The 23,716-nt window shown below is 35.4% G+C and overlaps 2 protein-coding genes and 1 pseudogene across 6 annotated transcripts; 2 read left to right on the top strand and 1 right to left on the bottom strand.

The window, feature by feature from the left end:
- Positions 1 to 3,054: 3,054 nt before the first annotated feature.
- LOC132627614 (chloride channel protein CLC-f-like) lies at positions 3,055 to 11,267 on the top strand. Of its 4 annotated transcripts, none has more exons than XM_060343082.1 (9): positions 3,055 to 3,158; positions 5,540 to 5,942; positions 6,672 to 6,866; positions 7,674 to 8,128; positions 8,229 to 8,333; positions 9,141 to 9,377; positions 9,521 to 9,733; positions 9,894 to 10,126; positions 10,853 to 11,267. In XM_060343082.1, exons 2-9 carry the CDS (start codon positions 5,672 to 5,674, stop codon positions 10,869 to 10,871), a joined length of 1,728 nt encoding a protein of 575 aa, XP_060199065.1. In that variant the 5' UTR covers positions 3,055 to 3,158; positions 5,540 to 5,671; the 3' UTR covers positions 10,872 to 11,267. The 4 variants fall into 4 exon arrangements, with proteins under 4 accessions (XP_060199065.1, XP_060199048.1, XP_060199039.1 ...); XM_060343056.1 differs by lacking the exon at positions 3,055 to 3,158 and adding an exon at positions 3,166 to 3,685; XM_060343073.1 differs by lacking the exon at positions 3,055 to 3,158 and adding an exon at positions 4,018 to 4,095.
- Positions 11,268 to 11,531: 264 nt separating this feature from the next.
- On the bottom strand, positions 11,532 to 15,552 carry LOC132637968 (probable WRKY transcription factor 2; annotated as a pseudogene).
- A 4,478-nt stretch (positions 15,553 to 20,030) lies between these two features.
- LOC132627604 (putative 4-hydroxy-4-methyl-2-oxoglutarate aldolase 3) lies at positions 20,031 to 23,258 on the top strand. 2 transcript variants are annotated; one of them, XM_060343043.1, is made up of 3 exons: positions 20,042 to 20,188; positions 20,789 to 20,833; positions 22,555 to 23,258. In XM_060343043.1, exon 3 carries the CDS (start codon positions 22,563 to 22,565, stop codon positions 23,061 to 23,063), a length of 501 nt encoding a protein of 166 aa, XP_060199026.1. In that variant the 5' UTR covers positions 20,042 to 20,188; positions 20,789 to 20,833; positions 22,555 to 22,562; the 3' UTR covers positions 23,064 to 23,258. The 2 variants fall into 2 exon arrangements, with proteins under 2 accessions (XP_060199018.1, XP_060199026.1); XM_060343035.1 differs by lacking the exon at positions 20,789 to 20,833 and having other exon boundaries at positions 20,031 to 20,188.
- The last annotated feature ends 458 nt before the right edge of the window (positions 23,259 to 23,716 follow it).

Below are 23,716 nucleotides of genomic sequence, written 5' to 3'. Positions count from 1 at the left end.
TAAGGTCTGAACCATTCAGATTCAAACCTTCAATAAGTGCAAGCAAATGAGGCCTAAGTTTGACAAGACACAAATTAAGGAAGGTAAATAATCTCTTGTAATTTAAATTAAATATATGTATATTAGTATACCAGAAATACTTTTTGGATAATGTTGTCTTAAATATATTATTTTATTACTATAAGATAGTATTACTAAGGATAAATAAAAATATTGATTAAAAACTTTCTAAAAGAAAATGTTGAAATAAAAAATTTGTTGAATATAAAAACGGAATATTTTTGTTTAAACAAACTAAATAGAAAAGCAAAACATAGACATTAAATGAAAAGGAATATTTTTATAGATATAAGCAATACTTCTTGTGCAATACGAAGTTTACGGTAGGTGTTTTTTTTTTTTTTTTAACTAGATAGCTAATTTTATAGATAAAATTAACTATTACAAGATAGAGGGGCATTTACATCCCCTAGTTGTCCAGAAATTACCCCTTCAGGGACTATTACAAAAAGATATAGCACCTTCATACGTAGTTCCTGACATGTCTGTCCAAAATACGTCAGTAACAAACATAGGAGGAACTACAATCATTTTCACCTTTTCAAAAAGTTTCTTCTTCTCCTTTGCTAGAAGATCAGCGACCTGATTCTGGTCTCTGTAGCCGTGTCTTAGCTCTGAGTTTCCTACCTTTTCCATCAGTGGGTTAGCTATGTGCCTTAGCTCTATACAGTAGGTGTTTTGTTTATCTTTTTAAAGGATTGTTTAAACACGAGAGTCATTTTAATCATTTAATTATTTTTGCTCATGTATTACTAAATTGTCATTCTTATTTTACATTTTATTCCACAAGAGATAAACATAAATTATGCACATATTTATATTGGCAACAAAAATTGGCAGTGGATGGTATATAAGTAATGTTGAATGATTATACAAGTATAATCAATCGTTGTATTGTTTATGTTGAATTTGATACGGATATTATCACTCTTGGATTTAGACCTCGTTTATTTTTAATAATATTAAGATGTTTGAATTTTAAATACATATTTGAATGTTAAGCTGTGCATTAAAATTTAGATGTATGAATCTGGATACACATCTGAATATTAAGATGTTTATTAAGATTTGAATATTAAACAATTAAGATTTTTTTCAACAACTATTCAATGTATAAAATTTTGAAGATAGAATGCTAAATTAATCTAATACATATCAACAAAATAAGAAGTTATATGGAGGTCAGTAGTGATGAAAATTAACAATGATGCCGATTGAAGATGGTGTTGGCTGATGGTAGTGGTTGTAGGTAGTAGCTAGTGATGATGGTGATTGACTGTAGTGGTTAGCAATAGTAACTGATTGTGGTAGTTAGTAATGACGACCGATAATTGTGGTGGATGATAATAATAGCTAGTTGTGGTGGTGAATGACGATGTTAGTTGGTGATATGGCTGATGGTGATGACTATCGATATTGATTATGATTATTGTGATAATGGTGATTGGCGGTGATAATTATAAATGATAGCTAATAATGGGAATAACGAACTGTGATGATTAACACCACGATGGGTGTGATTCAGGATAATTATTGTGGATAGTGGTAGGTTATACTGATGTGCAAAGCGTTAGTGGGAAATAAAGAGAGTAGTAGTGAACATCCATCTTTATAGTAAATCTTGAATAGACATTTTAATAATATTAAAATCTGTAATTATTTTTAATCATTCAAATTTATCCAGACTTGTTAAGTGATTGTAATTAAGAAAAGTACACTTAATAATTATGATCAGAATAATTAAAATTCAAACGATAAACAAACTTAATAATTGAGATCTCAATATCTAAGATTAAAACTTTAATTAAATGCAGGTAAATAAGGCCTAAACCAGACTAAGAGAAATGAATGACAAAAAAAAAAATGTTAGAAGAGGGAAAATTTAAACAATTCTGAATACTACAAGGGCATATTTGAATTGATTTTTCTTCCTAAAATGAACGAAATGAATAGCGGCAAAAAGTTTTGAGTCCCAGGTTGGACCATTTGAATTAACAACACCAACCACTAACAGTTCGTTAGCTTTCACCGACACTGATAACTAGCTTTCTCAATTTATACGATATTCTTTCTTTTTTAGTCAGTAAAAAAAAAAACACATTTCTTTTATATTTAGTAATAATTCAACTTTAAATTTCCCGTTTTACGTTTAATGAAATTATTTCACACAAGTTTCTACGGATTATTTTAGACCACAATTTTTTTATTTTTTTTATTTCTTAAATTTTGTGTTAAGTTAAACACCATTGTATAAAAGGAGATATAAAACTTTCTGAATGCATTCGTGAATACGAAGATACAGTACAACAACTACTACTTACCTAGTGTAATTCTATAATTGATTTTAGAATACGGAAAGAAAGAATAGTGTATACGCATATCTTGGGAGACAGAGATGGGAGGTAAAAGACCGTTTGCATAGATCTTCGGCTCACGAAAAAAAAAAAGTGACAAAATACTAGTACTAGAATTAACGTGACAAAGCATTCTTAAAAAAGAACAATAACTATAATAAAATAATACTACTGTAATGGAAATCTAAAGAACAACAAATACGTAATAAGAAATGGAAGAATAAAAAACGACGACTCCCTCCGGACACATAATAAGTGTTGCTTTAGCCAAAAACACGTATATAATGCAATATAAAGTTTACCAAATTATCCTTATATAATAAAAACAAATTACTTTTACCTCTTGATTAGAGCATGTACAAGAAGTAAACCTTTTGACATTGAGAATCCAACAGTACCAAGTTACTATGTGACTTTTTCAATTATCATTTAAATGTTACTTTATTATCCAAGGGTAGAATTGGAAACAAACTAGCCAATTTATGTCTTGATTTTCTAAGATGACACTTATTATGAGATACGAAATGCGGAAGTAGTATACTGGAATAAACGTGACAAAGCATTCTTAAAAAAGGCAATAACTATAATAAAATAATCCTGTGATGGAAATATAAAGAACAACAAATACGTAATAAGAAATGGAAGAATAAAAAAACTACTATATGATTAATACTAGGACTACTAACATGGAGTGGACACGAAGAGTCGAAGATAATATACTCTTAAAACCTCCTCAAATATCTGGTAAACTTCCTGTAACAATATTCACCGATCTATACAATTCATATGCTCAATTATTGAAAATGACATTGTGATAAATGCTTGTAGACATGTCGGTAGGCGATATTTTCTGGAACACTGCTCACCGATCTAAACAAAATTTATATGCTTAATAATATGATAATGATGTTGCGAGAAACGTCTCAATAAAATTAATGGCCTAAAGCAAAATTTGAGTAGTGGATATGTCAGGAGGAGAGTATAGTGATCGCAATGTCCTGTTGCGTTCGAATTCATCAGCATCAGATGGAGATTTAGAAGCTCAGTATAGTAAAGGCATTACTGATCTGTTGAAGCGTTTGGATCGAGGATTTTCTAATAGAAGATTATCGACTACTGTTAAGCGGTCTGATAGAGATCACAGTGTTTCTGGTAATTGTAGAGATGATGAGATTCTTGGTGATAGTGCCCCACCTGAGTGGGCATTGTTGCTTGTTGGATGTCTTCTTGGCCTTGCTACTGGCCTTTGTGTTGCTGCTTTTAATCGTGGGGTTAGTCAAGATTCTATTGGTTTTCACTGCATTGTGATTATTACTACTCCCTCCGTCCCAATTTAAGTGTCTTGGGTTGACTAGGCACGGCAATGTGTATTACCATATGTTGTCTTATTTGCCTTTGATCATGTTATTTTGTTGTCGTATTTTTCTTGATATCATGCTTCACATCCTTGTCTTTTCTTTCGACCCGAGGATCAATCAGAAATAGCCTCTCTATCCCATAAAAGTAGGGGTAAGGTCTGCGTACATATTACCTTTCCCATACCCCATTTGTGGGACTATACTGGGTATGTTGTTGTTGTTGTTGTTGTAGTAGTAGTTTGACTAGTCATGGATGCTTGTTGCTTGTTGGATGTCTACTTGGTCTCGCTACTGGCCTTTGTGTTGCAGCTTTTAATCGAGGGGTTAGTCAAGGATTCTTTTAGTTGACATCGCGTTGTTATTATTACTACTCCCTCCGTCCCAATTTAAGCCCCCATTTGGCCATAGATTTTGAAGTTGAAACTTGAAACTTGAAAATTTGAGTGTTGTAATTTTTGAAACTTGAAGTTGTGTTTGGCCATGCATTTTTACTTGGGAAAAATTTGAAGTTCTGTGAGTGGAAGTGAAATTTCTCCCAAAAACTTGTTGGAACTTGAAAATTTGAGTTTTTGAAGTAGTAATTTTTGAAACTCGAGTTCTATTTGGACATGTATTTTACTTGGAAAAAATTTGAATTTTTGTGAGTGGAAGGGAAATTTCTCCCAAAAAACCAGTCAGAACTTGAAAACATTTTGAAGATAAATTTTCAAAATCTTATTAAATTTCATGGCCAAATAGATATTTGATGATAAATTTCCAAAATATGATCCAAAATCTTTGACCAGACGCTAGCTAAGTGTCTTGGTTTGACTAGACACAAAGTTTAAGGAATAAAAAAAATCTTTTGAATCTTATAGTCCTAAATTAAAGATGTTTGTAATTTATTAAAATGTCTTTTGAATCTTGTGTTTATAAACTTGTCATGTAGGATGCTTGAATTGTCAACTTACTAAATATAGAAAGAGATACCCTTTTTGGAACAAAGAAAAAAGGAAAGTAAGACGCTAGAAATGAGACGGAGGGAGCAGTTTAGTTTTGAGTTCTACGTTCAGAGAAGCCTTAATTCAGCTTAAAAGACAAATTCTTTATTGGTACTGAACTAAATTTAGTTGGAATAGAGTGGAATTGGATATAAAGGATTCATATAGCTTATCTCAACTAGTCTGTGGTTGAGGCGTCGTTGGTTGAGTGATAGGTTAAGTTGATTTTTAGTGCCACTGATTTAGTTATGTCACTTTTCTGCTATTGGTTATTATAATATTTATTTTTAATCAAGATATTGATGATTATATTTCTTTCATTTTTGTTCCTGATAATTTTTTTAATAATGAAAACTGAGTAGGGGAGATTTTGTAAAGCTGGCATTAGATAGTTGCTACGGAAGAGGAAAGGCAGACCGCAGACGGTGAGCTGCTGTGTAATGAAATCTGCATTTTGAATGTCAAAGAACACCTTATGTTTATTTGTTTGTTCATCTATTTTTCCTTGGGGTTGAAGGTTATCAGAAGTAGAGGCTTCAGTTAACGAGCTGACACATTTTTAGTGATTTAAGTTGCTTTCTTTCTGGGGGGAATAGGGATACAGGAGACTAACTTTATAACACTGCGGCATGTAATTTCTGCCCATGTTCATGTCAAATAAAGGTGAAGAATCTGGATATTTTCTTAAAGACTTAAACTGTATTTCTGGCTCTGTTTTGATGATAGACCAGTAGTTTGAACTGTACTGCTTCCCAGACATTGAATCACAATGAGGATATTTGTTTAGGTACACGTAGTACATGAGTGGGCTTGGGCTGGTACTCCTAATGAGGGAGCTGCTTGGCTCCGTTTGCAAAGGCTAGCTGACACATGGCATCGGATACTGTTAATACCAGTCCTTGGTGGAGTCATTGTGGGCATGCTGCATGGTCTGCTTGAAATATTGGACCAAATAACACAATCCAGTTCTTCTCAAGGACAAGGATTTGATTTGTTATCTGGAATCTTCCCTACTGTAAAGGCAGTACAAGCGGCTGTGACTTTGGGAACTGGTTGTTCTTTAGGTCCTGAAGGCCCTAGTGTAGATATAGGTAAATCTTGTGCCTATGGATGCTCAATGATGATGGAAAACAACCAAGAACGGAGAATAGCTCTTGTCGCAGCTGGTGCAGCTGCTGGAATTGCTTCAGGTATGTTGCTTCTCATTGAGGATTATCTGAAACACTTCTGTTGCTTGATTTCAGAGTTGTTTCACATACATGATTTGCTGCATAGTTTTCATGTTTGAAAGTTTTTTGTGGATTACAGTTTCTTGCTAAATTTCAGAGCATTAATGAATAGATGAGTATTGCAAACTTATCATGTTTAGAAGGTTTTCTAGTCTGTGTATAAAAATTATGTATTATGATCTCTCTCACATGTTCAAGGGACATTAAGAGGGATCAGAAAACATAACTTTGATGCTGTCTTATTCTTCATTCTTAAAAGAGTTTTTTCCTTGGTTTCCTCATAAAAAAAGAAGGCAGCAGCAGCTTAAAACAGGGATTTTGTGATCCAAATGGTGAGAAGGATAAAAAAACTGAATTTAGAGGTGTCGTTTAAATTCTCCCTGCTGCTAACATGTCATATAATGGTCCAATTGGCTGATTATAATTGTAGGGAGAATAGACTTGCCTATTATGTTTGTGTATATCTCATCCACATGCTTATATGCGTGTATTTAACTTCAAAGATACACTTGTGAGTGTGTGCATCTTCGTGGAGGATTTTAGCTCTACATGGTTTAAGGGCAACCTTTTCTTCCTTGATTTTGAATTTTTGTTCAGATTGAATGAAATATCTGTCTCCCTCCATCTTTTGCAGGAGCCTTCCTCAACTGTTGGATTAATATTCAAGATTTAAGTTCTTTTGTGTTGCAGGTTTCAATGCAGCAGTCGCTGGCTGTTTTTTTGCAATTGAAACAGTTTTAAGGCCACTTCGTGCGGAAAACTCACCTCCATTTACAACGGCAATGATCATATTGGCTTCTGTCATATCATCTACTGTTTCAAATGCTGTACTAGGAGAGAAACAGGCTTTCACCGTGCCCACGTATGATATGAAATCTGCTGCTGGTATTTGATCTGATTCTAGTTCAATTTATTCTGTGCGAAACATTAGCTCATGGAGTGTGTGCTTGCACACGTTCTTTCTTTCTTTTTCTTTTTTTTCTTTTTTTTTTACCTGTACAATTACCAATATTTCTTTGGATATGCACTCTTTTATCAATTGACTTACTGCTCTTTCCTAGTGTTTCTGTTCATGCTTTGCTCCCTTGGATGGAAATTTTGTAATTAGTGAATTTTGACAAGCAATACGTGGTTCCTGGTCCTTTTTCTGCTTTCTGCTCTTTCGGTGCCGTTTCTCCTATGAAACTTTCTCTGTTTTTGTCTCTTCATACTTACTGATTGCCATTCACATGCTAGTTTTACTAGCAAAGGTAGGAACAAACAAGTTTTGCTGCCGTTCTCTGAGTTCTCATTTGTTTAGAAATTAGAGTAGGTACATATTCCTGTATTGTTGCTGACAAGCATGGATTACGTAGCTCTTAATAACGCCTCTATGTTTTCTCCACATTGATCATCACAAGGCTGCTCAGGAATTAACTCCTTTTCTTTCCTGAACTTGGTTTCTCAGACGTTCTATTATGGTAAAGATGTCTGCTGATTCTTTTTGTGTGATGAACTCAGATAAAGAGAATGGATAAAGGGATAGCTGTTTTAGATAATTTTACATTGTTTTGGGATGTCCAAAGGGGGGAGAGGGCTTTTATTATATGGATGGAATGTTTCTTGATGCTTTCATAGATTAAACTCAGTTATGATTGTCACTTTATTTACCAAAAGTTCCTTCCTGAACACTAAACCGTCCTTCCTTAACAGAGCTACCTTTATATCTTATACTTGGGATGCTGTGTGGAGCAGTAAGTGTGGTTTTTACTCGACTAGTCGCCTGGTTCTCTAAAGCATTTCAGTTCCTCAAGGAAAAGTTTGGACTTTCTGATGTTGCCTGCCCTGCTTTGGGTGGTTTAGGAGCTGGAGTAATAGCTCTTAGATATCCTGGAATTCTCTATTGGGGTTTTACTAATGTTGATGAAATTCTACATACTGGTAAGACTGCATCTGCACCTGGAATCTGGTTGCTAGCTCAACTAGCAGCTGCAAAAGTTGTGGCCACTGCTTTATGCAAAGGTTCTGGTCTTGTCGGTGGTCTGTATGCACCAAGTTTAATGATAGGTGCTGCAGTGGGTGCTGTATTTGGAGGTTCAGCTGGGAAACTGATCAATTCAGCTATTCCAGGGACTGCTGCAATTGCTCAGCCGCAGGCGTACGCCCTGGTCAGATTGTCTACTTTTACATCTTGCAAGTTAATTTTTTCTAGACATGATTGGACTTCAGAAAGTAACTCTTTCTAATGCATAATACAATACAATGCAGGTGGGAATGGCTGCTACATTGGCATCAGTTTGTTCAGTGCCTTTGACTTCAGTTCTGCTTTTGTTTGAGTTGACAAAAGATTATAGAATATTGCTTCCCCTCATGGTTAGTCTTACTCCAAGGATGCACAAGCTCTAGTCGGTGTCAATGTGCGTGTAAAAATTATGTCATTCAGTTAATTATTTGGAAGACCTTTGTATATGGTAATTGTGTACCTTATGCTTAATTGAAGCATCCTCTGTGACGGGTGTTTGTCATTCTAGGTACTTAACCGCAAAAATTTTAAAAAGGGGAAGAAAGAAGTTGCTTATTATTCTAGCGTAACTTCATAATTCAATAGGGCATAAACTTTGTTTATTTTGAGGGTAAGAATTGAGGGAATGCCCGAAGAAAATTGGAGAAAAGCTTTTACCGGCATACTTTAGGACAAGTACTGTACATTTATTCAATATGTAACTTTTCTATAGATTATTACATATAAATTCATCTAATTTGTGAAAAGATAAATTCTCTTCAAGTACCTTAATTTTTAGTGAAAGTTCCATTGGCCTTCTTTTCTAAATAAATACTTTTGAGAACTAGACAACTTATGTTCAATTGACCTTTCATCACCTGCAAATGTTGTCATCGCCAAATTTGTTAAATTCATTGGAGTAACTATCCAACAAAGAAAGTTTTTGGAACTTATCAAAGTGATATTTGTAGTTATGTATTAAGAGCTCTAACTGGAACTGTTGTCCTTAAATTGTACTACTGATTATGCCAGACTATCTGGTCGGCTAGTCAAGTGGACTTTACTTATCTTTGTTTGATCTGGCTGTATTTGGTTATTCCCATGTTATTCTGAGTGAACTTACAGTGCTTGTTGAAATGATGACTGGGGTAAACATGCGTTTTAAATGATGTGAACAGGGTGCTGTTGGACTGGCAATTTGGGTGCCTTCTGTAACAATCCAGGCAAAGGAAGTGGAGGCATCAGATGGAAAGTATGTGTCAAAAGGATACTCTATCCTTTCACCAGACGATGAGAAGAATGAAGGGAGTGACTGGAGGCACACGGGTGAGAGGAATGACTTGGAACTAAGTGTGATTGGATGTCGCAGCAGTCATGAATCTCTTGATGAAGGTCTAATTCTGGAAGATCTAGAGGTATGATCTTTTCTTTCTGCCTCTGGTATGTGGCAAAGTTCTCCTCTGGGTTTTTACTTCTTTTTTTTTTTTTTTTCTGTTGAACTATCATTACATCTTGGTCCTTATGTTTCAATTTCTTAACTATTCCCATTGATGACCAGGTTTCTCAGGTTATGTCAAATGATTATTTGAAGGTCTCTCCAAACCAAACTGTGAAAGAAGCATTAGAATGCATGCATGATGGTCGTCAGAGTTTTGTTATTGTTGTTAATGCTGAAGATTATCTGGAAGGAATTTTAACATATGGTGACATTAAACGTGCTTTGTTTAACAACTTAGGGGATTCTTCCAACAGGGATTTGGCACTTAAAGATGTACGTATCTGTTGAATACCACCATAAATAAGCTCCTTTTGGTTCTCAGTATGCAAGTTTCTTTTCAATTAATTCTGTTTTTCTCCTCTTTCATTATGTAATCTTTGTTTCTTGGTTTCTCTCTTTAATAGGTTTATTGGTTTCTTTAACCTGTCTGCAGGCAAATACTTGTCTTGTTTCCTCTATATGCACAAGAGGGATAAACTATCGTGGGCAAGAATGTGGACTTCTAACTTGTTATCCTGATACCGACCTAGCAACTGCGAAGCAGCTAATGGTGGCCAAAGGAATCAAACAGTTGCCCGTGATCAAGCGTGGTGGAAACTTGAAACGAGAAAGAAAGCGCAAAATTGTAGCTATTCTGCATTATGAGTCAATCAAAGAGTCTATCAGGTGTTGCTTCTTCTACCGTAATTTACCTGACGTGCCTTATTATGTGTTCCCTCTCGCTGTAATCCAGCATTTAGAATATTTGTTTGGTTTTATGCAGTATTTGATTTAAGGTAAAGCTGTTATTTGATGGATATAAAGATAAGGAAAAAAGATAATAAATTTATGGACTTTTTCTTTCCTTAATTTAAAATATTCTTTAGTATGGAAACATGTCAAATACAGCGGCTTGCCTTAAATAGAAAAGTGACCTAGAAGATGTGAACTAACTGATAGAGTTCCTTCAGTATTTGCTGAATTATGGCGTAAAAGTATTGCATGAATTACAATGTCTAGGACACCTTAACAGTATGGAGCTCGGCTCTGGAGGTAAAACACTTGTTTTTATGGTATTATACCAGCTTTTGTGCAATGCTGTATGCTATCTTTCGTAACTGATGCCGTCTTTGCCTGCTTTGATTTGGATGAACTTGCTGGTTTTGCTTGGAAGAAGAAAAGTTGGTAGTAAGCATTGTAGCATTATTGAGGTTGTGGATGAACTTCACATGACCTCTGCTCTAGTTGTCTATATATAATTCCTCGGATACATCTACCTTTCTTCCTTGTATACGTTTTATCTTGCAATAATTGACTCAGAGAACTCAAGATATACAAATGCGAATCTCCATTTGTTTAGAAGCAATTCATTTGTTTCATTAGGGCATCCTCTGATCATTATAACTCCCACAGAAATGAAGTCAGTCACTGAAAGTCAGTCTACCAGCAACGAAAAGAAGACAGCGACAAGCAGATAGTAACAAGTGGTCATTAATTGCACGAAGTGACCGAGTATGAAAAATCGAGCTTCAACAGTAATTCTTGTTTCTTGATGGGTTAAGCATCAGCTGGTAATATGTGCAAATTGACTGCACAGTTGTTTCTGCTCATAATTTTGGTTGCATGCAGAAGTTTTGAGTTCCCTTTCAAGCTTTATGAACTTCGTAGCATACCCTTTTTAAATCTAAATGCTATATTTGTTTGGTTTGATTTATACTGGGTAGTTTTCGACAAGTATACCTGTGTAGTCCGATATCTCACATTTGTACATGAAATTTACTCGATAGTTTAGATGCAAGCCTAAGGATAGTAAATCCTTTCTCTATCATATTCACATTTTTGTTTACTTAAAGCTTTCAAAAAGAATTTCTTTGAAGTCTTAATTGAAAGGAGAATTCACATACACATCCTTCGTATACCATTTTCCCAAAAAATGCAAGTTTTCAGATTCACTTGATCACTTGCGAAGAGAACATCCCAACCATGAAGGTAATGGAATTTCTAAAGCTTTTGTTTTGTTATCATTTCCGCTCATACAACAAGAAGCTGAAGAACAAAACTTCCAAAAACATGGATGCTGATATAGTATTTTCAGATAAGAAAAGGTTCAATAATGGACTTGTAGGATGCTATAAGGGGGAAATGTGCATGATACTAGATAACCAAGTTTAGGAACTATTTGCTCTCCTGAAAGAACACAAAACTATTGGAACCAAATGAGCTCTCAAAGCTGAGCACCAGGCTTATGGCACAGTTGAGAGATGTAAGGCTTCACTTGTTGCTAAGGGTATACGCAACAGGAAGGAATTGACTACGATGAGACATTCACATCTGGTGTACAGATTCACCTCTATTTGTCTAATTTTGACTATTGTTGCTAACATGCATCTACAACTGCATCAATGGATGTAAAACGATCATTTCTTTCTTAGGGTAAGGCAAAATTTGGAAAATTTACATCTGACGGCCAAGAGGGAATCTTCTCAATTTGCTGATAAGTTGATGAGCCATTGGAGATGTTTAAACTAGGATTTGACATTGGTTCTCCATTTGGTAGCAAGAAATCAGCATCATTCACAGGTTGTGGCTGTCCTATATATGGATGGATGGGAACCGGTAACTGGTGCTGATCTGCATTCAATCCGGCCATTGCAAGACCGTCTAAACCTCGCTGGTTAGTTCCAAAACTATTAAATCCTGGGGTAGGACCAAATGAGCCAAGTGAGGGAGCCCTTCCATAACGTACACGGCTTTGAGCATTATTAGTTATCGCGTTGGAAAGAGACTTTGAAACCCCCAAGTTAGCTTGGCTACTGTTGCGCGCTGTAGGAACGTCATGGTTGTGCTTCCCGTCATAAGTGGTGATAACGGACTTCAGATCATGTGAGTCCCTCTCGATGTGCTTCCTAACATTGCAGCCAGGACTCGTGCATTTGTAGTAACTCCTGGCAAAGAGAAGCAATCTATCAGTTCAAGCAAACAATTCGATAAGTCAAAGTAGGAAATCTTATGCCCCCAGAGCTTTGGTCTAGTAGTAAGGGCATATTGCGTGATATGTCGGTTAGGCGTATGTGACGGATTCAATTTCTGCCGCAGACATTAAGTAGACGTTTGGGCATAGATTCCAAATATTTTTCAATTTATTTGGAATTATGAAGATGGAGTTGTGTTTGGTTATACTTTTGGCAAAGGAGAGGAGAATACTTTATTTGGAATTTATGAAGATGGAGTTGGAAAATCGGTTTGGAGCACTTTTTCAAATTTGGAATCCGACTCCAAGTTGGATTTGAAAATTTTATAACCAAACACTAATTTTGAAATAAAGTGAAATATTATTCCGAAAAAAGGTGCTCATGGCCAAACGGCTCCTAAGCCTGGTATTTAAGTGGAGAAGGGTAAAGAGACGGGCTCATTGTCACCAAGTTCCGAACCGTGCACCGGTGGTCCTCAAGGATTTATCGGTTATCAATAAAACAAATAGGAATACTTACGGATGAAATATGTAAATGAACATCACAAACCTAGGATTTGGATTGCCTTTAACCACCTTTTGCCCGTACTTACGCCAGCGATATCCATCATCAAGGATGTCTACCTCACTGATAGTTTGAACCACAACTCTTGGCTCCCTGATTGCTTTGCTGGCGCCACTCGTATTAGTTGCATAAGGCTCAATCTTCCTAGATTAACAAAGATCAAAGAGAGAAGAAAGGACAATCAGGTCCATATGATGTAAGAAATGTGATATCCTACATTTTAATGCAGAAGATGTAGAAACCTTCTTTTAGACTCGGACTCATCTCCCGCACCATCATAACCTAGCGATACACTGCCATGAGTACCACGATCATCTTCATCATTTGAAAAAGTAGATGATACGTCAACTCCATCCGCTGATCCCAACCGAGCAGCATCTGCATGTAAAGTGATCGATTCATTGAAGTATTCAGAGTGCAAAGCTGCTGATGATGTTGCTTCAAGATTGTCATTCCTCCACTCGAGGCCTCCAGCAGTAGGTCCTTGTTGGATAGTTGCCAAAGCCAACTCATCATTAACACCCGTTCCACTTGGATCCACATTGTCTAGTTGCATGTCACCAAATGAATTTGAAGATCCGAGGGCTGATCTTTGGTTTGGCAGTGGTTTTGGATGATTATGAACCCCATCGTATATAATTTTCTTCTTGACATGACAATTTGGATGCGTGCACTTATAATAACTCTGAGGATACTCACTTCCTTTAACTTGTTTTTGCCCATACTTTCTCCAATTATAGCCATCTTCAGCTGAAGCACCAACAACATTTGAGTCTTTACCTCCTCTTTGCTCAGTGTCCTCATCTTGCTGCTCATCAACAGACGGAGAATGCTCCATACTACCACCCAGTACCTTAGAGGTCCTTGCCTCTGGGTTGATAATAGATGTTTGATGACATGCCCGTTCATTTTGAGTTGCATCCATACTCTGAGTTTGAAGAGACTTATCTGGATGAACCGAAACCTCAATTTGTGGAAAGCATTGCTGAGAAAGACTGGACGGGTTTACCTGCAACCAAGAGTAACAACACATTCAGATACTCTGTTAAAAGACAAAATTAAGTAAATAAAAATGTGCTCATTCTAACAGCTTAAGCTTTTAGATGAGATGGTCACACACTTTAACTGACTGCCTGGAAACAGGCAGGAAACTAGCATGCAGTTTGTCTGTGTGTGTGCGCGCATGAGAGAGAGAGAGAGAGAGAGAGAGAGTGATTACTCTATCAGTCTCCATAATTGGATTGAAAAAGGAGGATGAATAATTGCTCGCCGAAGCAGTCTCTTTTCTCTTATGTACAGCTTCAGTCATCGATGTAACGCTTTTACTCTCGTCGCCTGAGGCAAGTAGAAATTTTCCAGTTGTAGGAGATGGTTGGACCTGCAGTAGATTAGCTGAAGCTTTGACATAAGGGAAAACTTAAAAGAAGAATATTTTCAATTTAAGAAGAATGGGGCTAATGCAGATGTAGAAGCATCCAAGAAGAAGTAACATTCAATAAAGCCCAAAGAAAAAAAATGTGTTTTCTGGCAAAAATGTGTATTGCAATCATGTATACATCAAAAACAAGAATTATCTTTCCCAATTGATATCTTAAGGAACCATCACCATTCTATGTTGTTGCAGCTTCAACACTCTTTTGAATTATCTTGCTCCGACTCTTCAAAAATGTCGACAGGTGCATGTCGGATCCTTTAAAAGTAGTGCATTTTTTAAGGATCCGATAGGGGTGTGGCAACATTTTTTGAGAGTCCAAGCAGCACTACTGGCCTTTAGAGATTTCTCGGTTATTAAAAAAAAGACATCCAATGCAAACAAGAAGTGTGAGGTAGATACATACCAGTGAATTAGAGAGGAAAACAGGAGAATCTAATAGGATTGATGGACTGAGACCATCAGGAATATTCAAATAAGGAGACCTAATTTCTTGATTCTGTGACATTGCAGAAGGCCTAATGCCCTGTGTATTCAGCCTCGGGGCGTTAAATCCAGCTCTAGCTGCCATTCTTTCCACGAGCCCTCCACGAGAGCTCATTTTCTGGTCGGATTGTGCGTTCAACTTGACTGTTTGTTCATCGGCTTCAACAGCTCGTGCCCCAACATCATCACCTAGAAGTGAAGAGAAGAATGCTCTTGGGCTTGGGTGAGGCGGCATCCAATCTCCAGTCATAGCAAAATGGTTATCGAACCCAACCATTAATCGTCAGCACGTTAGTACCAGCAACTCGGGAGAGATTTAAACTGCAATAGAAAGGAATCACATAAATTAACTTAGTCTTCAAAGATTTAAACAACACACAACTGTTTCCTAAGTCGTTCTAAACAATGTAAAAGGGAGAAGAGCATGATATTCTAGGCCTAAAAGCTACTTCCACCCCTGGATTTTACTAACGGGATTCAAAATATGAAAAAGTAATCACACACAGAAGCTGAGGAGTACAACAACTACTATGTGTACATAAATAAAAGTTTTGACATTATATACACATTGTAATTTTCTGGTGAAGAAACGCTGACTTTTCTCTTTAACTGGAAAACAGAATCGGCGTATCAAAATGAAACACCAACTTTAACTACACTCTTCTCCATTCATTTGAGTCATTGCTATAGCAATCCAAGAATTCATCCATTTTCTCGGCTATGATTATTGGAGTATCATCCATGAAGGCAGCAATGTTGAAAACACGTAATGAATACATCCCTCCATCTTATAATTTTATCTCCAAAAACATCCAGAAAAAGGGCAAAAAAGAAGAGCCAGTAATAATCTACTGCATATTCGAGATTTTCATCTTAAGGCAATTGAAATGTGCACTTCCTGTCAAGGACGGAGCTAGGGGGTGTAAGGGGTACATCTGAATTCCCTTCGTTAGCAAATTACATTATGTACATAAGGTTAAAATTCTTTTTTATGTATATATATTAGATGTCGAATCCTCTCGACTTCTTCTTGTGTTTCCTTTGTTATATTTTTTTAATCCCTTAGTAAAAGTCCCGATTGCTTCCGTACGAGAAGCTTTCTCCTCTTAGCAAGTACCAAACTCAAAGCCAAGCTATCCATAACTGATTGCAAATAAAGACTAAAACTTTAAGGGTCTGTTTGGAAAGTCACCTGGTAATTGGAATTGGTGTAATTACTGGGGTAGTAATTAGTATTACACACCCTAGTAATTATAACTATTTGTTTGTAATTACACTGTAATTACAAGTGTACTGTTTGGTTGCACAAGTGTAATTACAAAGTTAGTTTAATTTAAAAATAATATTTAATTACCAAAAATTAATATTTAAAAAATATGTGCCTCTACAAATGATATTAAATTAGGTATTTAACAACATATTGTTTCTTAAAAATATATTAATTAATAATCATATATTTGTAACTAATATTGTAAAAAAGAATTGATATATATTTTTCAAATTAATAATCTTCTAATTTTAATTAATTATAAAAATTAAAAGCAGACTTTTTGAACATCATGGATTAGATGTTTGACAAAAAAAATCTATCAACTGTAAGTGAAAATTAAATAGCATGCAGTGTGAAATATCAAGTCAATCTATAGTTCTAAAGCAAATAAATTAAAATCGAAATATAACCTAAATTCAAAATTCAAAAAAGAACTTAACATATCACTCTTATGTCAAATTCTAACATTACATAAGTAACTTCCAACGTAACTTAAGTAAATATAAGTCAAAAGAAAGGGAAAATATCAGTCTATAACCTCATTCACAATGAAATTCTACTTTAATAACATCACTTATTATATGCCAAGTTTGTTAATAACTCATTCTTTCTAATATTAAGAGTTGTAGTTTCAAAAATTAGAATAATAATATGCTAGATGAATAAAATTAAAAAAATACGAGCAATTACATTGGAATCACAAAAAGTAAAGGTTGTGAATGAGAAGATAGCAATGAAAATAAAAATATATTTTAAAAATAAAATATAAAAAAAGAAAAAGAAATAAAAATATTTTTTTTTTAAAATTCAAATAAAAACAAAAAAGAAAGAAACTAAAAAGTAATTACAGGATATAATTATACCCAATTCTCACCCTCCCCCTCTCCCCCCCCCCCCCCCCCCCCCCGATAATTGGAGAGTATAATTAAACCCTCTCAATTACACCTAATTCCCACCTAACTAAGTAATTACTTGATCAAACAAACAAGTCAAACTGTGTAATTACACTCAATTGCAATTACCTGGGTGGCTTTTCAAATAGGCCCTAACAAAAATTCAATAAAACAAATTCAAAAAGGGAAATTGGTATTTAAGCACAAGAACGACCGATGCCTGATTCATTTCTCGCTCACGACCCCTTAAGGTTTGCACTCACTCTCTTTCGATAGAAAAAGGAAGAAATTCCCGGGAGTTGAAGAGTAAGAAAAGGTCTTCCCCTTAGACCTTTAGACCTGACCAAGAGAAGTAAGACCGGTAGCCAATAACTCAGAAAGAAAGGTCCCTCTCCCTGTAGGTCGAGCCTCCTTTTCAGTCGCCCTCTCACTTCGTTCGAGCTGAAATCCTCTACAAGAATTATGGAAAGAACAAAAAAAAGTAAATAAAGCAACAACATTTTCTTGGCATATACATAAAACACATAAAAAAAAAAAAAAAAAAAAAACTTGATGCCAATGAAGATGTAGCTCCATGTTAATTCAAAACAAGCTATCCATAACTGATTGAAGTAAATAAAGACTAGAACTATAATAAAGATTTAGTAAAACAAATTCAAAAAGGTAAATTGGTATTGAAGCACAAGAGGGTCAAGAAGTATGGGATGAACAAAAAGGTTAATAATGCAACAGCATTTTCCTGGCATACACATTAATTAAAGGGAGAAAAAAAAAAACAAAGAACCTTGATACCCCAAACATTAATTTCAGCAGACAAAATAATACTCTAATAAAAAAGATAAACATAGTACCTGAAAAAAAACAATAAAGGTATGAGAAAGTCTTTTTCTTTGACCATCTCAAAAGTCAAAACTAGTTTCTGCTTTAATGGGATTTTCTCTTTTCTTTTCATTTCATGATAATCTTTCTTTCAAGAAAAAAATGAAAAGCAAAAGAGAAAAAAGGGAAAAATAAGCAACCCCACCTTCACACTGGCTGTCAATTTTCTCCTAACACAAATAAATAAATAAAAAAGAACTATGTTTCTTTCACTCTTGAAATAGCTTAGTACAAGTAAAGATATGAATAAAAATTGGTTCTTGTTTGGGTATCATAATAATGGACCTCAAATATTTTGGTATATTTGTAGAATGAATGAAGAGAGAATTAGGAGACTTCATAATTACACAATTCTGATTGATGATGATTACTTTACTATCATTGATTAATTATTGTTTGGGTTAATAGCAGTTATGGTCCCCCAGTTATTGATAAATTATAATTTTAATTTGTGATATATGATTACCCACATTTGACTTTCGCTTAATAAAACTTACACTTTTGATCCCTTTCCTTGTGAATTTTTTCACAAATGTATTATGATTATAAGTTGTTCCACCATTTAATTGTTTAGATGTTATGTTAAGCTTGTACTATTATTTCATATTTCACAGCAATAAATTCTGAAAATAATTCAAGTATAACATATTTCCTACCTAAAGATATCAAAAACAATTTTTTTAATTAATTATATGTTAAATATATTTTACCCAAATCCAAGAACTAAAATAAAAATGAATTAATTATTGAGGGACCAAAAGTATTATCTCTTGTTGTTTTTTCCATTTTAAAGATTTTACTTGGCTTGCTTGGGCTGGGCTTGCTGTTGGTGATAAAGCCCAATTCTCAGATTTAGAGAATTTGCAAAGTTTGACCAGCCAATGAGACATACTCATATGGAAATGAAGAGTTTGACCAGCAGTCAACTATTTTGTTAATCCAATTCTTCCAATCCCAAAAATAATACTCCAAACACTTTATAAATTACAAGAATCAGTGTATTTAAATTTAATGTGAATTTGAATATAGAATTTAAAAAACGTAGAATTCAAATCAAAATTTTAAAAGTGAGCCCCAAATTGCCCGGTCAAACGTCGACTTAATATCATTTGCTTAGAACTATCATCGAAGATTGTACATATTTGTTGAAGGTCAACAAAGTCACGATTCTTCATAAAAACAAAAAAAAGCTAATGTCGTGAGTAGACATGTTTGGAGGGAAGTAAACTACTGTCTCGATTTTCTAGCAAATAAAGGACACAACTATGAAGAGGTTTTGATACTCCAAAGTAATACCTTTAAACAAAGATGAAATTTCTTCTCCTAGAGAACTTAAGCCGATAGTTTTATGAATAATTTTAAGTTCTTTATTTATTTATTTTTTTACTGTGCCAAAAAAATACTATTCTTTCTGTCCCAATTTATGTGGCACCTTTCGGATTCCGAGAGTCAACTGAATTTTTCTTCAGCCAAAATTTTATATACGCCTTTTAAATACTTTAAGTATTTAATTATTGTATTTTATAGTATTTTTATTTAATTTTCAAATATATAAATTTTATTTCAAAAAATTTAAAGTTTCTATGTCCTAATTCATGATCAAAATTTACAAGCTTGAATCTCGAAATATCAATTGTGCACACGTAAATTAGGACAGAAAAATTATATTCTGCATGGAATCACACACACCCTTAATTTACATTGAAAGCTAGGCCACTAGTATTCGTGGCTACGTTGGCCTCTTATTATATTTCTTTTTGTCAACTCTCTCCGGCTGCGGTTCTATTTTTTTTTTTTTTATCTTAAATAAAAGCAAATTAAAAATAAGAAAATATAAAAAATATCTCCACACTATCCAACTACTTTGAGTGACCCATTGAAAATGTTAATGAGTGGCACAAAGACCAACAAGATTAGATGCTGTCACTTTATGAATTGTATTACATTGTATTGTATGTACATGTATATACGGCGGAGCCAGGATTCGAAGCTTGTGAGTTCGGATTTCTAATTCTTTAAAATTACTGGATTCTTAATTAATAATTTATACATATTTGATAAAAAATTTTAATACAAATATATAATTCGAATAAAAGATACTGGCTCGGCCGAACCCCACCCGAAGGGCTAGCTCCGCCCCTGTGTATATATAGATTAGATCTTCTTCGAAATTTACAATTCCACCATCATTCATAACAGAAACTCCATTCTTGAATTCCATAAAAAGCTCATATACAAGTATTACTGATCAAGGTAAAAGTTTTTTTTTTTTCTTGGTTACTTTATATGGGCAGTTATCTTTTTTCTTTTTGGGTTTGTTTATGAGTTGATTTTTGTTCTGTGAATTTGAATAATCAAAACCCAATTTGGGTTGAGGTTTTAATCTGAAATAGCAAGATGGCATAGTAATTACTTTACTAATTACTAGTTACTACCATGTGCAACATCACACTCACAATTGTTTAATAAAGGAAAAATACAATCTTTGGGTAAAAAAAATTTAATTCTTTTGAAATGCTTGGGGGGATTGGAGCTCTACATTGTGACTTGTGACTATTAGACTACAACTTTAATAAGTTGTCTTTGAACTCAGTTGCATAATTGTCATTGGTCTTTTTCTTAATAACTGTGGTATCAGGACCAGCTTGCACGCACCTGACTAATTCTAGGGGCTATGGGGTAACTCTGCCTCCCACCCAGGGGCGGAGGTAGGTAGTCACTTGAGGTTCATCCGAACCCCCTCTGCGAAAAATTGTACAAGGTTTAATATTTTTTTTTTATGTATGTATAGTAGATGTTGAACCCCTTTGGCTTCTTCGTGTATTTACTTCTTTATATATTTGAAACCCCTAGGTAAAAATCTTGCTCCGCCACTGCTCCCACCTCCCACCAGCACAGGTACCGGTAACTCTATCCACCAAAGCTTGGACAAATGAAAAGAAATCAAATAGTGTTTTATCTGCAACATTTCTCAACCTATTCATCCACCATTAGGCCACACCCTTGGATGCTGTAACTGTTATCTGCGTGTTTTGTTGCTTCTGGAGAAAAGTGCAGTTGTCTTGTTATCTGCTTCTGGAATGCTTGGTGGGATTGGAGCCCTGCATTGTGACTTGTGACTATTAAGCTCCAACTTCAATCTTGAAGTACAAGCTTATATATATTGCTAGTACATATGTAAGAATAATAGTCACAAGTCACAACCAGATAAGATGCAGAGCTAGCTGAGCTTATATATATTGCTAGTATTGCAGTAAGTTGCAAAATAACTGAGCTAGCTTTTATGGTCTTGGAAAATCCTCACCTTACGAGCTAGCTTTTGGGATTGAGTTAGGCCTAATGTCCATTACTAGTACCATAATTTAGACGGATGGGAAAAGGGTATATGGTATTGTAATGTTTCTTGCCAGGTGAGCTTATATATATTGCTAGTATAGCAGTAAGAATATATCTTGCAGAATGCCACGAGAAATTATATCTCTTGATGTTATTTCCCCTAAGAATCTTGCATCGTATTAATCAACGGTAGATTTTATCAACCATTTCCTTACAGCCAAGCCTCCTGCTAAATGTTTTTGTTAACATGCAAGAGGTCGTAATATAGAAGGGTAGATTTGTTTCACATCATCCTGGGTATGTGTCATGCAATTTTTAAAGGATTTGAAGGAATGGGTAGTGAGATTAGGAAGCTGATTTTATGGTAAACTTCGCAGTTCATCTCGGTCCTTGATTCGAGAATAATTTCATTTTTTTTTGTGGCCACCAGTATTCACAAATTCTTGGTTGCACTAATCTTTTAACCGTGTTCAACCTTTTCAATCACGTGCATTGCCTTATTATGTTGAAGTTTGTTTTTGCCTTATTGCTTAGGCCCTTTAATAAGTTTATGTCAAATTACGGATTCTCTTGTGAAGGGGATCCTTGGCGTAACCGGTCAAGTTGCTGCCATGTGACCAGGAGGTCACGGGTTCGAGCCGTGGAAACAGTCTCTTGCAGAAATGCAAGGTAAGGCTGCGTACAATAGACCCTTGTGGTCCGGCCCTTCCCTGGACCCCGCGCATAGTGGGAGCTTAGTGCACCGGGCTGCCCTTTTACTGATTCTCTTGTGCCAACTGCCTTGTTTTATCCCTGTAGTGCCAAAATTTTGGGTTCTGGCAACTTATGGTTGATTTATATGGAGTTTACGCATGGCTTCAACTTCTTTCTGGCTCATATGAGTCCTATCTAGCAGATTGACACATTTGTAATGGAGATATAACTTTAGTTCCAAGAATTCTTTTGTTCTGGTCCGTCCTTCTGACCTTTGTGTCATTTGGCATATTATGCCTCTGTAGAAATGCAAGTATGCAACGGCATTTAGGGGTTTGGGTATTTTCACGCCAGCCACATGAAACATGATACATAAAAGATACAATAACTACCAAACAAGTTGAGGTCGATTAAATAAATCCTTACTAACCATGTCCCTTCATTTAGTTTATCTCTGGTCAATTTTAAATAATAAGTAATAGAAATTCTCTATATTTTCTACTGGCATATGATAGATGAAGGTTGCCGGGAAAGAGAATGATCTCATTCAATTTCTAATATTTATAGTTTTACACCTGTTGTACTTTCAGGAGAATACATGGCGTCCTTGGCGACAGCAGAAGTGTGTGATGTGAATGCAGGGCTTCTATCAAATGGCGAACTACGAGTTTTGCCACCGATCTTCCAGATGTATGGGCAATGTCGAGCTTTCTCTGGCCCCATTACCACCCTTAAGGTATTTGAGGACAATGTCTTGGTTAGGGAGCTTCTTGAAACTAGAGGCGAAGGAAGAGTTCTTGTTATAGACGGTGCAGGGAGTATGCGATGTGCTCTAATAGGAGGGAACTTAGGACAATTAGCCCAGAATATGGGTTGGGCAGGTATTGTAGTTAATGGTTGCATTCGTGATGTAGACGAGATTAACGGTTGTGACATTGGTGTTCGTGCATTGGCATCACACCCTCAGAAATCGAACAAGAAAGGGCATGGCGAGAAGCATGTTCCAATTTATATTGGAGGGATGTTGATTCGTGAAGAAGAGTGGTTATATGCAGATAGTGATGGCATCCTCATATCAAAAACTGAGTTATCAGTCTAATTCAAGCCATATAGCAAGCGGAATCTTCATTTGGTGTTGTGTTTAATAGATAGTTTCATTCATGTAATCTAATAAGGGCGTTGCAATTACCATTTTGTAACTGTGGGCTTTTGTACCAACACCAAGCAGTTTAAATTTGCTCTCAGAATGAAGTACTCTGGATATTTGTTACATAATGGAGGCAGTTTCTTATAAGGCCAAACCCATGACAGACACCTGTGGTCGTCCACTTCTTTCACTTGAGCACCTAAAGTGGCCCTTGTTCCATTTAGACACTTCAGGTGGGTCATTCCTATTCCACTTAGACACTTTTTGCACCGTTATCGGAGCAAAATCAACACTAGTCGTCTCCTACGTGGATTAAGTGGTCAATTAAATTGTGCCAGCTCATTTAAATTGTGTCAACTCATTTTAATTGTAAATTCGCTAATTTGTAAATTCGTGGAGTTTTGATCATTAAAAATTGGAGCTTTTGGGCTGGTTGGATGTGCAATGAGGTGGTGTTGATTTTGCTCCGATAACGGTGCAAAAAGTGTCTAAGTGAAATAGGAATGACCCACCTGAAGTGTTTAAATGGAACAAGGTGCTCAAGTGAAAAAAAGTGAACAACCACATGTGTCTGTCGATGGGTTTGACCTTCTTATAATGACAAC

The sequence above is a fragment of the Lycium barbarum genome, chromosome 1 (genome assembly GCF_019175385.1).
Source record: "Lycium barbarum isolate Lr01 chromosome 1, ASM1917538v2, whole genome shotgun sequence".
In the NCBI taxonomy this organism is placed as follows: Eukaryota; Viridiplantae; Streptophyta; class Magnoliopsida; order Solanales; family Solanaceae; genus Lycium; species Lycium barbarum.
Note: the sequence above shows the minus strand (reverse complement) of the source record. Positions and strands in the feature narration are given on the sequence as shown.

Bases quoted from the DNA above. Each gene is read 5' to 3' on its own strand.
- LOC132627614 (XM_060343056.1), top strand. From the start codon at position 3,380: ATGTCAGGAGGAGAGTATAGTGATCGCAATGTCCTGTTGCGTTCGAAT. The intron at 8,129-8,228 runs GTCAGATTGTCT...AATACAATGCAG, and splicing joins AGCCGCAGGCGTACGCCCTG to GTGGGAATGGCTGCTACATT. The intron at 9,378-9,520 runs GTATGATCTTTT...ATTGATGACCAG, and splicing joins TAATTCTGGAAGATCTAGAG to GTTTCTCAGGTTATGTCAAA.
- LOC132627604 (XM_060343035.1), top strand. From the start codon at position 22,563: ATGGCGTCCTTGGCGACAGCAGAAGTGTGTGATGTGAATGCAGGGCTT.